General features: G+C 44.4%; 1 protein-coding gene across 5 annotated transcripts in view; it reads right to left on the bottom strand.

Moving 5' to 3' along the window:
* grin2ab (glutamate receptor, ionotropic, N-methyl D-aspartate 2A, b) overlaps positions 1-14158 on the bottom strand; it is a 120145-nt gene extending 105987 nt beyond the window's left edge. For 3 of the 5 annotated variants that reach the window (XM_034596724.1, XM_034596715.1, XM_034596730.1), the window contains exons 1-2: positions 12626-12643; positions 11701-11913 (exon numbers count right to left, since the gene is read on the bottom strand). In XM_034596724.1, coding sequence (XP_034452615.1) covers positions 11701-11913; positions 12626-12643 — 231 coding nt within the window. Of the gene's footprint in view, positions 1-11700; positions 11914-12625 lie in introns of all 5 variants that reach the window. The other 2 variants (XM_034596736.1, XM_034596707.1) reach the window with 2 other exon arrangements.
* Positions 14159-14930: the final 772 nt, after the last annotated feature.

The following is a 14930-nucleotide window of genomic DNA, read 5'->3' as shown; positions in this document are numbered from 1 at the left end:
AAAGAATGGTGTAAAATTTCATGCAAATGCAGTGCATCACCTTTAATGAATCTTAATACACATGCACTTTCACATAATATGCTTAAATGTGCGTCTTCCTGACCTGGAAGCACCGAGGGTTTATATTTTTCACAAAGATTGCTCTGCATTTACTAAGGCACAGTGTTTGTATCATTATCCACCCACCCAGACACTGAACTGCGAAAACACAATTTCTCTTGTTGTTGTTGTCTTGATTCGACAAGCAGCGTATGCAGAAAAGGTCTCGTTTGAAATATTACATTTTTATTTGTTTAACATTGATGTAAGTTCCAAGTCTCTCTCTCTGCTTGTCCTCGATAAAAAAAAAAAAAACGCCTGCCTGCTCCCTGCTCCCCTAGACACTCTGTTAACAGCCCAACAGCCTTTTTCCACATCAAAATTTCAGCAATGCAGAGAAATGTGTGTACATGTGTCGGAGGGGGACACACTTTTGGCCAATTCTGTCTTTTCTGTTTTTTTTGGCATCTCGTGGTACGTGCGGGAACCAGGGGAACAGAAAATGTCCGCAAGAGTTCTGTCATTCATATTTCATCGGTAATAAATATGAATAAACAAGGACAATGCCAAACACAAGAAAGGACACACTCCCTCATTCATTGGAGGGGAGGCTGCTGCACTGTGCATCTTTGTTTCCATGTGTTTGACTTTGAGGCTATTTGCAGCGAGATGTAAAGAATCCACCCCCGTGCAGGCGAAGGCCGAGGGTGGGGCAGGAAAAGGTGAAAGAAGAGGAATAAATGTAAAGTTATTATGAAGCCGAAGCCAAAGCTGTAAGCCTCTGAGACAGGAGAGTTCTGACCTTGGGGAAGATGGAGTGAGGCCATATTGTGAGGCGGTTTGTTAGGCTTCATATATTTTCCATTTAAATTGAACTTCATTGTATTTAGGGTGTGGAGGAGGAATAGTAGTGAAGCCTGGGGAGTGAATATTTGAAATAATGATATAACCTCACGGATACGCTCTAGTCACATAACTCACACTCGGTTTGGTGCAGTTTGAAGCGTTTGTTTGTTTACGTAAGCAACTTTCAGAATAAATTCATATTAATCAAACATTTGTACGTGAAAAGTGTAAAAGTAGGTTTCAAGAGTATGCCACAGCATGAGACGAGGCCGTCCTTATGAATATACCATGTGATTTTTCTGGCTTTTAATTATTGAAAGGACCTGAAACATTTAAATGACACAGGATGGTTGTAGACAATCACTAGTAAGCCTTGTTAGACAGTCTGATGTCATGATGGAATAAATCCCCCCCTTCAATTTTTAACCAAAAACTGAATTTCCACTCATTTTCATGCATGACAAGTGCACCAATCTCTCCAACGATCCATTATTGATGCGAGAAGAGACATTTATTAAATCGACCAATTTTTTTCCTCACAAAGACTAAATATTGATGTAATAAGTTGAAGAAATAAAGTCTCATATCTGATTTCGCAAAGGAGAGATTTTTTAACTTTTCACAGTGAAACAGTGTCTGTGAAGTTGCTCTTTTCCTCTTTCATGTTCTTCCCCTGAAGCCCTTTTCAAACAGGCACATTATCCTGTAAATGTGCTGCCGGGGTTCACACGTCAGTCTGTTCGAGGCAACACCTGAAACACTTTGGAACAGCAGCTCTTCATGGAATAAAATCATAAAGATATAAACTCTATATCGGATATATCAAAGAGATAGATATCAAAACATAAACACACTGATTATAGATGTCTTACACCTCAAAGGATGGAAGAAACCAAAAATGTTAAACCAGAATAATCAGACCTGACATCTCACTCCTGGCAATTTTCTAATAACTCCTAATTTTAATAAAGATTGATGTGATATCTCATCGGTATTCTCAGTTTTCACAATGCGCCCATCATGTTTAAGTGAACAATACATAGCCACTAGGGGCGGGGGGGCGGGGGGGGTGGGGGGGATCTATCAATCAAAACAATAACAAAAGACCTTGTGTGAAGCAGCGTGGGATTATGGGAGTTTTTGTCTTAACCATCATTGCCAATGAAAATCTACATGAAATGTCAAGTTCACTGATGAAGTAAATACATTAAAGCTTTATTCGGTGGAACTAAAATAATTGGCCAGGCAGTTTATCCTTTGTCCTACACCGAAGTTATAACTAGGACGAGTAAAGTCGTGGGTAAATCAACTATTACGCAATTAAAAGATGGAAAAAAAAAAGTGGATTCATCTGTATATTGTTGGAAACATTTTGGATAATGTAAGTACACACAAGTCAACAACATATATAACATAATTTAAGATGTTTTTAGATGTTTTAATCAAGATGTGTTGAATATTATATATTTAAATACAGCCATATATAGAAGATTCACATAAGAAGACCAATTGTATGTTTCACAACCATTAAGTCCATCGCTTCAACAACATACAATGTCATTTACTGGTTTTAGATATGATAAGTAGTATTCCAAACATTTGCCTTTTCTCTTACTTTTATCGGGCAGTGGGAGCAGATTAAAGAAACTGTATTATTATCTTACATAATGTCACTATGAAATTTTAAGTGACTTAGTTTTGGGGTCAGCGCGTACATTTCAAAAGCCGCCAACATGCCATCTACCCTTGATTATTCATCTCTGGGCGCCAGTGTCTGGTCAAAATATGCTTTTGAAGTGTTGTGTCATTGCCATTAAAAGCTGCACTTGGCAGGAAGAGAGGGACGCTTCAGATGTTCGTCACCAAGTGCCCCGTCTGGCTGAGACGGGACTTGTCGCCCGAGTCGACGGGAGCATTGCCGTATACCTGGAGTTATATATTTTGTATGATCTGCAGATGTTTTATGAATATTTTTGGCCTCTTGCTGCCTGGCAGACTTCTCAACGAGATCATTTAGAGAAGAAAAAGATTGAAGCCCGGCCAGACACTGACTCAGTAAATCATGCGGTGATCGAGGTTGAAATCTGGTGCATTTGGGTCCATGTTGAAAATTTCCTGGCAGATTGCAGAAGCATTTCATTTGATGAAGCCTAAAAAAAAATTACATTGACAAGATTAACAAGCTACGATGTTTGCTGGTATGTGTCAAGTTGTTTAATATTCCAGATAATCACAGGCTCATTAATTCAGACTCATTTCATGTTATTTTTAGTTTTCAGGATTGTCATGCTCCATAGTTATTGATTATCGTGTTATATTTCAGGGGATTTATTGGTATGCAAATGTGTTTAAAAGTGTGAAACCAGCTACACAGATTGTAGGTTTATGAGTTTAATTTATTAATTTATAACAATCGTTGTGAATCTCCAGGATGTTCTCATCCTCCGAAAATCTGTGCACTGGGATGCGAGTATGAAAATGTGCTTTATCGCCACTGTGCATCATTAAAATTTATGCCTGGGCTTTATATTAAAAAATGCATTACAGATTTACTGGTTAATCTACAATTAGATAATTACAGAACTAATCATTATTATATAGCACTTTCCAGACCACAGTTACACTGTGTGTCTCAAACAGATTAATAACCCGCAACAAAATTAAAAAAAAAGAAATCAACAGCAGAATCGATAAAAGCAGAGTCAGTGCCGGAGGAAGTCTCCCAGGTGCCGTGTTTGTACAAACTAGAGACAGGACAGAGAGCTTTGACTGAGCTGAAGAACACAATTCCAGCACGTCTAAATGAGAAGAGATTAAAGTGTGGTTGACTTTCACCGGATCAATAATGTATAAAACAGCTTAATTTTGACAGCTTTTCTTTTCTGGAGAAAATAAGCTCAAACAGCTCGTCCCCCCCCCGATGGGGAATTCATCATTTTCTCATTAACAAGCCCTTCAGTGTGCGCATCTGTACGTACACCGTTGGGCATCGATGTTTGTAGGTGGAGAAGGTGTTTGATTTTAACTCATTAACGTATTGTATTATTAACCAAATTTGCATAAGGGAGTAACATTGCTTTCCGATCAGTGGCATGACAGTGAGGTAAAGACATGACACTGACACGAAAGACCCACAGATTTACAGAAGCAAACCGTAGCTGTCTAGCCACAGTGTACGTACGTATGTGTCAGTATGAACACGTAGCGTCTCGCAAACTGGCTCGTCCAACGAAAACAAGGGGAGGAGTGCACGTTAACGTCTGCATTAGATATCTTATGAAGCGTAAATGCGCATGGGACATTTCGTACCTTCTTATTCTTAATTTTAACGAACTGGAACCGGACATGTTTGTTGGCAACCTTCTCAAAATCACAGAATGGAAACAAGATGAAACTAAAAGAAATCTAACAAGAAACACACCAGCCCCAAAAGGGATATTTATATATATGTATATACGATATACAGATCGCAACTTTCAGTGGAACAAGAGTTAACATGTTAGTCGACCTTGATTTAGCTCCAAAAACATCGTCATTTATTTTGACTGCAGCACTGAGCAGGTTCAGGATCCTTGTTATTGGTGAGCGCAAGCTAGCAACATTTGAACATTTAACCTTCAATAGGTCCTTTGGTCAACAGCAAAGTTAAACGTGTGCTGGCTAACATTAAGCTCACACTAGCTAACATGTTGTTTGGTTTATTGGCGCGTGGCAACCAGCGTCAAGGTCCATTACCTTAGCCAACATGTTCATGAACCTGTAACTCTAAGTCTTCAACTTACACAAGAAAAAGCTCAAAAAGAAAAACTGAAGCGGTTAGATTCACTCAAACATTCAAGTCATTCAACAAAAAATGTTTTTATTCAATCAATTTCACTGGCCCCACAATGCAGATGCTGGACAAAGGCAGAAAGGTACTATTAAGATCATTTAATGAGAGGTAGGTTGCCAGGCAAACAGGCAAACAGGCAAACACAAAAGTCCAAACTGAAGAATACTCGAGGAGCACAAAGGAGCTGAGCTGAGGCACAAGGTAAGACTGGAGAGCTGAACAAACGAACAAGGATAAAAAAGGGCACAGAGACTAAACACACAAGACAGACTAGGATAACTGGAAACAGCTGAAACACATCAGGGCGGATAGATGATCACAAAGGTGGGAAAATAGACAAAGACAGGAAGTCAAACATCCAAGATACAGACAAGGAAACAGATAATAAAATAAACTCTGGATAATAAAAGATCCAAAAAAGGCCCTAGACAGGCAGAATCTGACAATTTAGGCGATACAGTACGAGTGCTGACTTTACATCATTGCCATCGTTAGCACTGAGCACACAGTACCTGACTTCCTCCTTCACAACGTGGCTGCCGGCTCATCAAGAGAATTACCACGACTATTCTTTTCACACCCTCTTCCTGCCAGTGGAATGATGGTGTGACAGTAGAGTAGGATTGTGCAGCGCTGTAGTACCACTGCTTAAAGACAACCCAACTGTCCTAATGTGTGATCTCCTCTGGCAGAATAATGATTCACTGAAGAGAAAGCGTATTAATCATCTCAGTAACACATGGGGCTAATTGTGATGTAACATATGTACGACGTGAATTCATGGGAGTGGGAACCATCTTTCACGGAATCAGTGAGACCTCGTGCAATTATCCCCTTTTGGAGATGAGAATGAAAGTGGTTTAATATCACGGACACATTTATATGAGCGATTTGTTCGTCGTAGCCATGGAGAACTTGATCAAATTGGATTTAAAAAGCTCAAGAAAGTCTTAACTAGGACAGTGTTAAACCAGTCTGAACCACAACCTGTTGTCTGGGAAAGCATAAAATTGGAATATATGGGTTTTTGGGTGTTAAGTGGACCAAGAAGTCGAGACCAGTCTGGCCACACTCTCTCACACACACACACACCTCCCTAAGCCTCTTTGTGAGCTTGGAGGAACCCCTCAGACTGACAATGTGCAAAAGGCATCATTTAAGGTAACAACTAAGCCTCCTAGGACACCGGGAATGGTTCTCACTCTCAAAGCCACATGTTGTGCTTGATACTAATCAAGCTAATTCAAAAGCACAGTATTCGAATAGACTCAGTGGGGGGGGGCTACAGTCCTAAATGAAACATCCACCATCTTAAAAGCCTGAAGCTTCCAACTGAAAGATGAACACTGACATCAAAGCCGAGCACATCTGTGTGCATCTTATCTGGAACAATGACCACTGACTACCAACATCAAGGCTGCGTTTCCAGCGCAGAGGTTTTAAAGCTGCACTAATCAACACTTGAACATTAATTATGGATCAAATTACCCCGTGAACCATAAAGGTGTTGCAGTTTCTCTCGGCTCTGTGGAGTCCTTTAGATTCTCGGTCATTGTTCTGGTTTTTCAAGTCTGCAAGTTTACTTTTTTCTCAGTTGCTTTCATCAATCTCATTTCCAACATCAAAACAGGAGCAGATGTTTTAAGTGAAATAGCTCAAATAAACCCAACGTGTGACAGTTAGAGAACAGCTAACAAACGTAGTAAAGCATTCAAACTATTCACCTGTATATATATATATCTGTATATGGAAGGCTCCACTGTCCCCCAATGTAAATATTGTAAATTATATATAGTAGTACTCACTTTCCTGCACTTCCGGTTAGATACAAACTGCATTTCATTAGCGTTGTACTTGTACTCTGCACAATGACAATAACGTTGAATCTAATCTAAAAACTACCATAGCACACAGTAGAGCATATAAAGCTACCAAAGCCCAACAGTCACCTAATGAAACCACATTTACATCCGCTAGATCTGGATTCGTTTTGGATCCGCACCAAATTACACACACTCAGATATCCGGGGAAATGAACGCCCTATTTCGCAACGTTAATGAAAGAGATTAAAAGTAAAATTCGAGGATCTGCACCTAAATTAAATGGGTTCTTTCTTGGCCCGTGTTCCATCCTTCGGCTAAGTTTCGTGGAAATCTGGTCAGTAGTTCTTGAGTCAACCTGTTGAATTCAAAATCAAATCAACTAAGAGACTGAACAGAGCGCAAACCTCTTCTACAGCCGAACCGTCTCCTTAAATCCAATCATGATTTTTTTCAGCAAATTTTTACCTATAGGAAATCAGTGAAAATACTTTAAAAAACACCTCGCAATCTAAAGAAAGTTAAAAGTTCCACCCCTTGATCCTGATCTGCGCCAAAATCCAACAGGTTCCTGCAATTTGGACCCGTTCTACATCCTCCCCCCAAGTTTTGTGGAAACCCTTCCAGCAGTTTTTACATGATAACGCTGAAAAAACAAAGCAACCAACCAGCAAGCCGACAAACAAAGTGGTGAAAACATTGGCGAAGGTATTGAATTCCACTGTTGTTCCAGGCCTGAACGTGTAAATAAGCAATCGCTTGCTGACACATTTACCGAGACAACTTTACGAGGTGATAATTTGTCAGTGTTGTGTTTACAGCTTGTTACGTTACTGTCAAGTGGCCAAAAAAAAACTCAGTTGATGCAGCTTTAACAATTATTTATTAGACATGATCCCAAGTCCTAGTTCAGTTTGTTGTCAATATAACTTCAGTTGTTGTACACCTGCGTATGACATTGTTAGGAGGCGATAGACAAGGACTACAGGTCTCAAGCAAACTCATGAATTACTCAACACCCATTTAACATCTATCTGGCATCTCCTGAATAAATAATGTTGTCAATAGCTTCATTCTGCTCGTTGAGAAAGTGAAAAGGGTATAAAAGAGTTTCCTTTACTCCCAGTTTACTGTACAGTGAATAATATCCTACAGGCAATATTCAGGGAGTCAGTGAATGGCCGACATCCTTCAAAACTCTATTCTGCAACATGTCACTTTGAAGGAAGGAACACAGCCTCACAGCAACGTGAATTCAAAGCTATTTGTTTGAAAAATAAAAGGTTCAAAAGGCCATTTCATGGACTGGTCCCTGCATCTGTAACAGTGGTGTTAGGAGAGAGAGAGACTGTTGTGGCGGATTTATTGATGAAAATAGTAAAAGGTGGTTTCTGCTCTATTATGCTCGTCATGTCTCTAAACCCCCCCCCCCCCCCCCCCCCCGAAACCACCTCTCAAGCAGGATCAAGATTATCCAGATTTTCGGCATCTAAACTATCGTGCCTTCGAGCTGTGAAAAACACAGATACAAGTTTTGAGATTGATTAAAAGTCGGATTTGATTTCCTAAATCCAAATCCTAGCCTGAGCGATGAGAATTATTATTTCTCGCTTTTAAAAAAAAAGAAGAAAAAAACACCCCAATTTTCCGATTTATTCCAACAGGATTACGTAAATCCTATCAGTGAAGTTTTGGGAAAAGTGGGCTGGAACTGGATGAGATTTATCTGGAATCTGAAGCAGATGAAAACAATGAAGGTGCAGCTGTAAACATTCAGTCGCTTGCTCATGTGCATGTCAGACTATTGATGAAGTGTGAATGTTTGCTGCAGCTCGCACACACACTGGGATGGAGTTACGGAAATCGTATATTTATGAATGTAGCCTCTTTTCATATCACTTCTACAATGAAATCTGCGGGGGGTTCACTTCAATACTCAGAATACGAGCTCTCGTGTTTTTTACTGTACGAAAAACGGTCAAATTCACACATTCAAAGCATCGACTTCATTCTAAAAATACCAGTTCAAAAGCCTAAATTAGTCAAACCCTACTTAAAATCACTACGGCTGACTAACTCATTAAATGAGACCACCGACAGTGTTTTGATTAAATGATTAAACAGAGCACGTTCATAAGAGGCTTTTGGGGTTATTAACTTGTGTATGAGACGGCACCATCACATCAATATACAGAGGATCAGCAGGGGTCAAATGACTCGTTACCATATGTCAGTCAGTCCTTCACACTGGTAATTGCGAGGAACAGGGAAAATGAAAACAGTCATCAGGGCTCGTGTGAGCAGCATGTGACCTGTGATTGTACGTACGAAGGCGGCCGCTGTGAGGGCAGGCACTTCTGTTTGTTTTTCTTTTTTTACATTCCTCTGACAGCGAGCAAGAAAAGGAGTTGGAATTCCACAGGGAGAGTCAAACGTGGGCAAATCTTTGCGCTGGATGCTCTCAAGACAAAACCATCTGACGCAGTGCAGCGCAGTGCATGGCAGCGGGTTTAATTGACTTTAAAGAAAGCACCCGCTCGGCAGATGACGGCTAAAGGCCACGCCACGGGCTCGGTGGCTGCACGTGGTGTGGTTTGGCTTAACGCTCCAGGCAGAGCCTCCTCACTGAAAAACCTTTTTTTATTTCCTGTTGTTTAGTTTTTTTCCAAACATGGAGTCTGTCAACTTCTTGGATAGCGAGCTCCGAACCAAAAAACACACAGCGCAGATTAGGGAATTATTCGCTGTAGCTCTTATCGCGGGATACGTCAATAACTCCGTCAGGACAAGTACGAGCTACAACACAGGGCAGGAAGGTGCAAATTCCACCCACCGGGTCTTTGGCTGTTCCCTTAACTATTCCTCATAAGCTGCAGGTGGAAATCTTCCGTGTTTATTCCTAAAAATCCGGTATTTGTTTATGGAAATGGAGGCAAAGAAGAAAAGAAGAGGATATGAGGAATCTTATTCTTGTGTGTGTGACTGAAATAATTTCAACTGAGCTACACAAGTGAACACGTCTAGTTCTGGAAAAATAAATACCTGAAAACATTACAGCTCAGCAATTACATGTTTTAATTCATTTTGATTGTAGCTATTTTGCTGAAGAGCTGTTGTAACAGTGATTTCTAAATCAGGGGCCATAAAGGGGCCACAACTTACACACAGGCTGCAACTACATGTCCAACATCCATGCACATTTAAGTCATTCCGTGTTTACTGTTAGCTTAGAAAATACAAAAATTTAATAATATTGTTAGTATTAAAAAAACAGACTACTGGCAGGACAGGGGACTTCAGGGACCAATCGGATTGTTGCTGGGGCCAGTGCCCCCCCTGGCCTCACCCCTAGATCTGCCCCTGTGTTATAATTGCGATACTTTTGGATCACAGTAAAAAAAACTCTCCGTGTATCTTTCATTAAAATATTGAGACTTCTGCCCGATTGCTCTCTGAACCTTTCCCCCCAGCCTGCAGGCATATCTAGATTTTGGGCTAATTGTGGGGCTGCAGCCAAAGGAACGTCAAGCACGCTATTAAAAACCAAAGCACTGCCCAAGACGTGACACGGCGCAGCGTGGGCGCTCACCTTTTGATGCCCTTTCTCAGCAAGAAACCACTTTTCAAAAAATGTTTCTACAGGGGGGAAAAAAATGAATTTAGCACAGCGGTGGGAGAAGAAATCTTTTAGATCTACGCTACAAAACAGGATGTTAATGTCGGTGATGTGAATATCAACCGGTTTCACTTAGGTGCCATCAGAAATAATCCCGAGAGGGCCATCCTGTTAAAGGCAGCGCAACATGATGGCAACAACACATTTGAAGTCGGGGATTAAATAGCTTTACCTGCAGAGAAAGCAGAGCAGAGTTTCATTTCAGACGAGCCGCTCCGAAACGATGAGTTCTGATCTACGGTGCCAACAGTGGAGCTGGTTCGCTGAGCAGCTCGCTGAGATGCATCTCGACACATAATTTCATGCTGGAGTCCAAAAAAAATGGGACTCAGAATATTGTATCTATCGCACCGCTGAGAATTTTCACATTTTCGTGCTTTCGCTGGTTAGCTTTTGTTGGTGTAGTTGTTTAACAGGAGACGGTTGGTGATGAGAACGTGTGTGGAGCAGCCGAGCTGCAGGGGGAAACGCTCTCCGGGCTGAGAACAACAACAAAAAAAGAAGGTGAACCGAAAAAGTGGGCCTGCACTTTGAAGGTTTAAAAAGGTATTATGACATCACACCCAGAATTCCTTGCAGCCTTCGCACAAGATATTTATATTAATGAAGATAGCAACAGCTCCAGACACTCACTGCTCCCCACTCTACTGCGTTTATGCCCTACAGAGTTGATCTCTTTTTGTGTCATCCCACTATTCAAGAAAATAGGCTACTGCTGAGCACATCATCAGTCTCCCTCCCCGGTTCTCGACTACACCACAATGAGTCTGGTATGGCGTGAACGATAATTTGCCAGAAATGATCACGATGGAAGCCACACACACACACACAATACTCAGCATGTAGAAATGAGGGCACCGCTCCGCAACCTGGGATAATTAGTCTGATGGAGACTTATGGGATTATGGGTTCTTTATTCGGTCATATATCCTGCTCCGATAAGTCAGACTCTTATAGTTGCCCCTGGTGTAGCATCTTTGCATGTGTGTGTGTGTGCATGTGTGTGTGCACGTGTGTGCGATGGCTTCTTCGTCCCTGAGAGGAGGAGAAGACACTTGGTGTGTCAGACTTGGCACGGGCAGCGGGAGGAAAACGGAAAAGAAAATGTGTTTCTACAACGTGACTGCATTCAGAGCCTGAAAACCGTAATTTGAGATATGAATTCATTACAGGGCCTCTCTCTCTCTCTCTCTCTCTCTCTCTCTCTCTCTCTCTCTCTCTCTCTCTCTCTCTCTCTCTCTCTCTCTCTCTCTCTCTCTCTCTCTCTCTCTCTCTCTCTCTCTCTCTCTCTCTCTCTCTCTCTCTCTCTCTCTCTCAGCAGCAGCAGGGGAAGAATGTGATGCAACAGCGCCGCTTAGCGTCGCACGGTGGCACCATGTCTGAGCCGCTCTGAGACTCTGACTGCGCGTCCTCCTCATCCTCCTCCTCCTCCTCTTCCTCCTCCTCCCCACCCCCCCTGATCTCCGTCACCAGTCGCGGTCCTTACCTTCGGTGTCACAAAGCGCGGCAGCTGCGGGTTTGCGGTGGCGGGGGTTTTGCGCCTTCTTCTGCGGAGTCCGTGCGAGAACGAATGCTGCGCTCTGGTGCCGCGGTGCGTGCGCCCGTGCGCGCAGCCACCGTGACCTGTCCGCTGCTCACTGGCATTTCTGTTCCTTCTCACTGCGTCAATGAAACCAGAGGAAAAGTGTTCAAACTTGATCTGCAACACAAGGAGACACACAAGCGAGCCCGTTAGTGGGTTCGGCCGCGACGCAGCTCGGCCAAAAGGCGCAGACTTGTTGAATTCGAGGACGCGCGTCTTACACAGGCTGATGCCCAGTGTGGTTATATTCCTCATTAAAACTGTGTGTGTGTGTGTGTGTGTGTGTGTGTGTGTGTGCGTGTGCGTGTCCCCCTCTTTTATGGAGATGCACGGGTTTATTGGATGGAGAGCGTGCGTCATGAAAACACAAGTTAAAACCTTGGAATGGCACCGAGAGTAAGATAAATTAGTAGGTAGGATATTCTCTGTGTGTGTGCGTGTGTGTGTGTGTCAGAGAGAGAGGAGGGAGGGAGTGTGTGTGTGTGTGTGTTGTGTGAGAGAGAGAGAGAGAGAGAGAGAGAGAGAGAGAGAGAGAGAGAGAGAGAGAGAGAGAGAGAGAGAGTGGGGGAGCGTTGAAAACAGCCTGTGGCTCCCGGTGAATATTCCCCTCACGCTCCTCTCCCCGGTACCGGACTCGTGTATGTAGGACATGCAGCAGGTTGTGTGTCGGGGACTCGGACGCGCGGTGGAACACAAACCTGCCGCCACTGCTCCACTTTGAGAGGAGTGCGCGCGTGTGTGTGTGCGTGCGTGTGGCGCGCGGGAGGAGAGGAGTTCAAGTGAATAAAAATAAAAAACCACCGATGTCACCACGACTGAAATAACTCACCCCATTCCCGTGACACATCTCTCCAGGCGGCCAGGTGGAGATGACATTGCAGCCTGTTACTCCATTCGGGTGCCCTCGGCCGGGGAGGAGTGGGAGTCACATACCACTCTCCTCCGTCAGATTAATCCATCCATCCAATCCACCCCCCCCTCCCAAAAAAAATTACAGGGAAAGACAACACACCAGCAGCACCAGCAGCAGCAGCACACGGATAAATCCACCTGTCTGCCCCCCCCGAAGAGCTCCCCCTCCACCGGCAGCACCAGCAGCAGCAGAGGCACCTCTCCCCCGGTGGATAGGTAAGAGTATTCCTCCCGGTGAAGCTGTCAAACACCGTCCGTTGAGCGATGGAGACAGAGACAAGAACAATGGGGGGGGGGGTAAAGAAATAAAAAATTAAAAAATCCCGTAGCCTTGCGCTGAGGGTGGGTGGGGGGGGGGGATCAGTGCGATTCTAGAATCCAGAGGAACCGTGGGTTCGGATTCTCCAGCGGCAGCAGCCCCGCGCGTTCCGCAGTGAGCTGGGCTCGTGGACAGGTCCGCGCGCCTCCTCCTCCTCCTCCTCCTCCTCTTCTTCTCCTGCCCTCCTCCTCCTCTTCCTCGCGGATTCTTAGAGACCGAAGGGGGGATTCCGTCACAAATAACACACGCACATACATCAACACACACTCCCTCTCTCTCCTCTCTCTCCTCTCTCTCTCTCCTCACTCGCGCCGTCCTCCCCGACGCGCACTGAGCTCCGCGCTTCCCCTTCCAAAAAAATAACCAGAAACAATCGGGAACAAGTTTAAACGCAGGTCGAGTTGTTGTTTTGTGTGTGTGAGCGTGTGTTTGTGTGTGTGTGTGTGTCGGTGATGCTCCGGTTAGACCGAGCGGCTGCCCCGGTGCAGGCAGAGGAATCAGGAGAGATCCTCCAGCAGCAGCAGCCTCTTTACCCCGCAGCCCGCCCGCCCACGCCTCGCTGGCTGAAGGTACTCACACATCAGCCTGGTTAATTAAACATATGGGCACCGGGGCCTGAATGGGAGGAGAGGGTGGTGTCGGAGTGGGGGTGGTGGTGACAGGGGTGCAGACTTGTGTGACTTCATCCTGCCATTTAAAAAAAAATCTAAAGAGATTCAGTTGGAGGAAGGGTGCGCGCCATGTCTGTACCCTTCACCCCCTAGAAAAGGAAAAGCGACCCCCAACTTCACAGCTCGTTAGAAACTGACGTCTCCTCCTCGTCTGTCGCCGCCGGGGTTCCTCTGCGTCTCTGCGGGCGCGTCTCATCCAAAAAGAAAAAAGACGCATGAGAGAGGTAATGGCGCACAAAACCATCCGTCGGTTATGGCATCACCTGCCTGGTGCCATCTCGCCAAATAGGGAGACCGCGTGCGCGCTATTGTGCAAGCACCCCCCTCTCTCTCCCTATGTGTGTGTGTGTGAGAGAGAGAGAGATCGTGAGTGTGTGTGTGTGTGTGTGTGACGACTGTCTCGGCGTCAAACAAGTCGCCGCGTCGCGCCTCCGCTCATCAGAGCCTCCGCTGCTGCGCACAACTGATAAAACATTTCAATTTCCGCCTCAACTGCTGTAACCCAATGTACTGGTCCCCGTGCGCGCACACACACACACACACACACACACACAGACACACACAAACAGAAACACACTTCCCCCCGATTTAAAACACTGGTCCCTTCGAAATTACTACTGCACCTAGACGATTTATGCTGCTGCTGCAGATGATTATGATGAGGATGAGGATGAGGATGATGAGAAGGATGATGATGTGTCATATTCTCTCTGTCTGCACCAGAGTTTGTTAAAATCTACTTGGTCGGAGATAAGAGGAATTTTAGAGAATTACACAGCCTCAATTAAACATAATTAGCAGATCAAAACTGCAGCTCAGGGGGTCCTCAGGGAGAGCTGACAACCCCCCCCCCCCCCCCCCCCCCTCCCTCTGAGTGCTGCCTTGGAGTCCCACTGCAGACAGATGGTGGAGATGCTGCATGGGTCATGTAAGCATGGGGCCAGGGATCCACTAGGACCGGCTGTCAGGAGCATGAGTTGCACTCATAGGGCATTGTGAGCAGATCAGATGGCTTATTATTAAAAGAACATCACTATCGTCCTCCTCCTCTTCTTCTTCTTCCTCCACCTCCTCCTCCTCCTCCTCCTCCTCCTCCTCATCCAGCCCTAGAATAAAAATCTTCACCTGTTGAGGTCCTCCATCCTCCTCCGTCAGAGCCCGAGCCTTCGAGGCTTTGAATAAAAGAAACAGACGATTGCATAACGTGGACATAAAAGAGAGGGAGAAGGACC

The sequence above is a fragment of the Hippoglossus hippoglossus genome, chromosome 1, assembly GCF_009819705.1.
Source record: "Hippoglossus hippoglossus isolate fHipHip1 chromosome 1, fHipHip1.pri, whole genome shotgun sequence".
NCBI lineage: Eukaryota > Metazoa > Chordata > Actinopteri > Pleuronectiformes > Pleuronectidae > Hippoglossus > Hippoglossus hippoglossus.
Note: the sequence above shows the minus strand (reverse complement) of the source record. Positions and strands in the feature narration are given on the sequence as shown.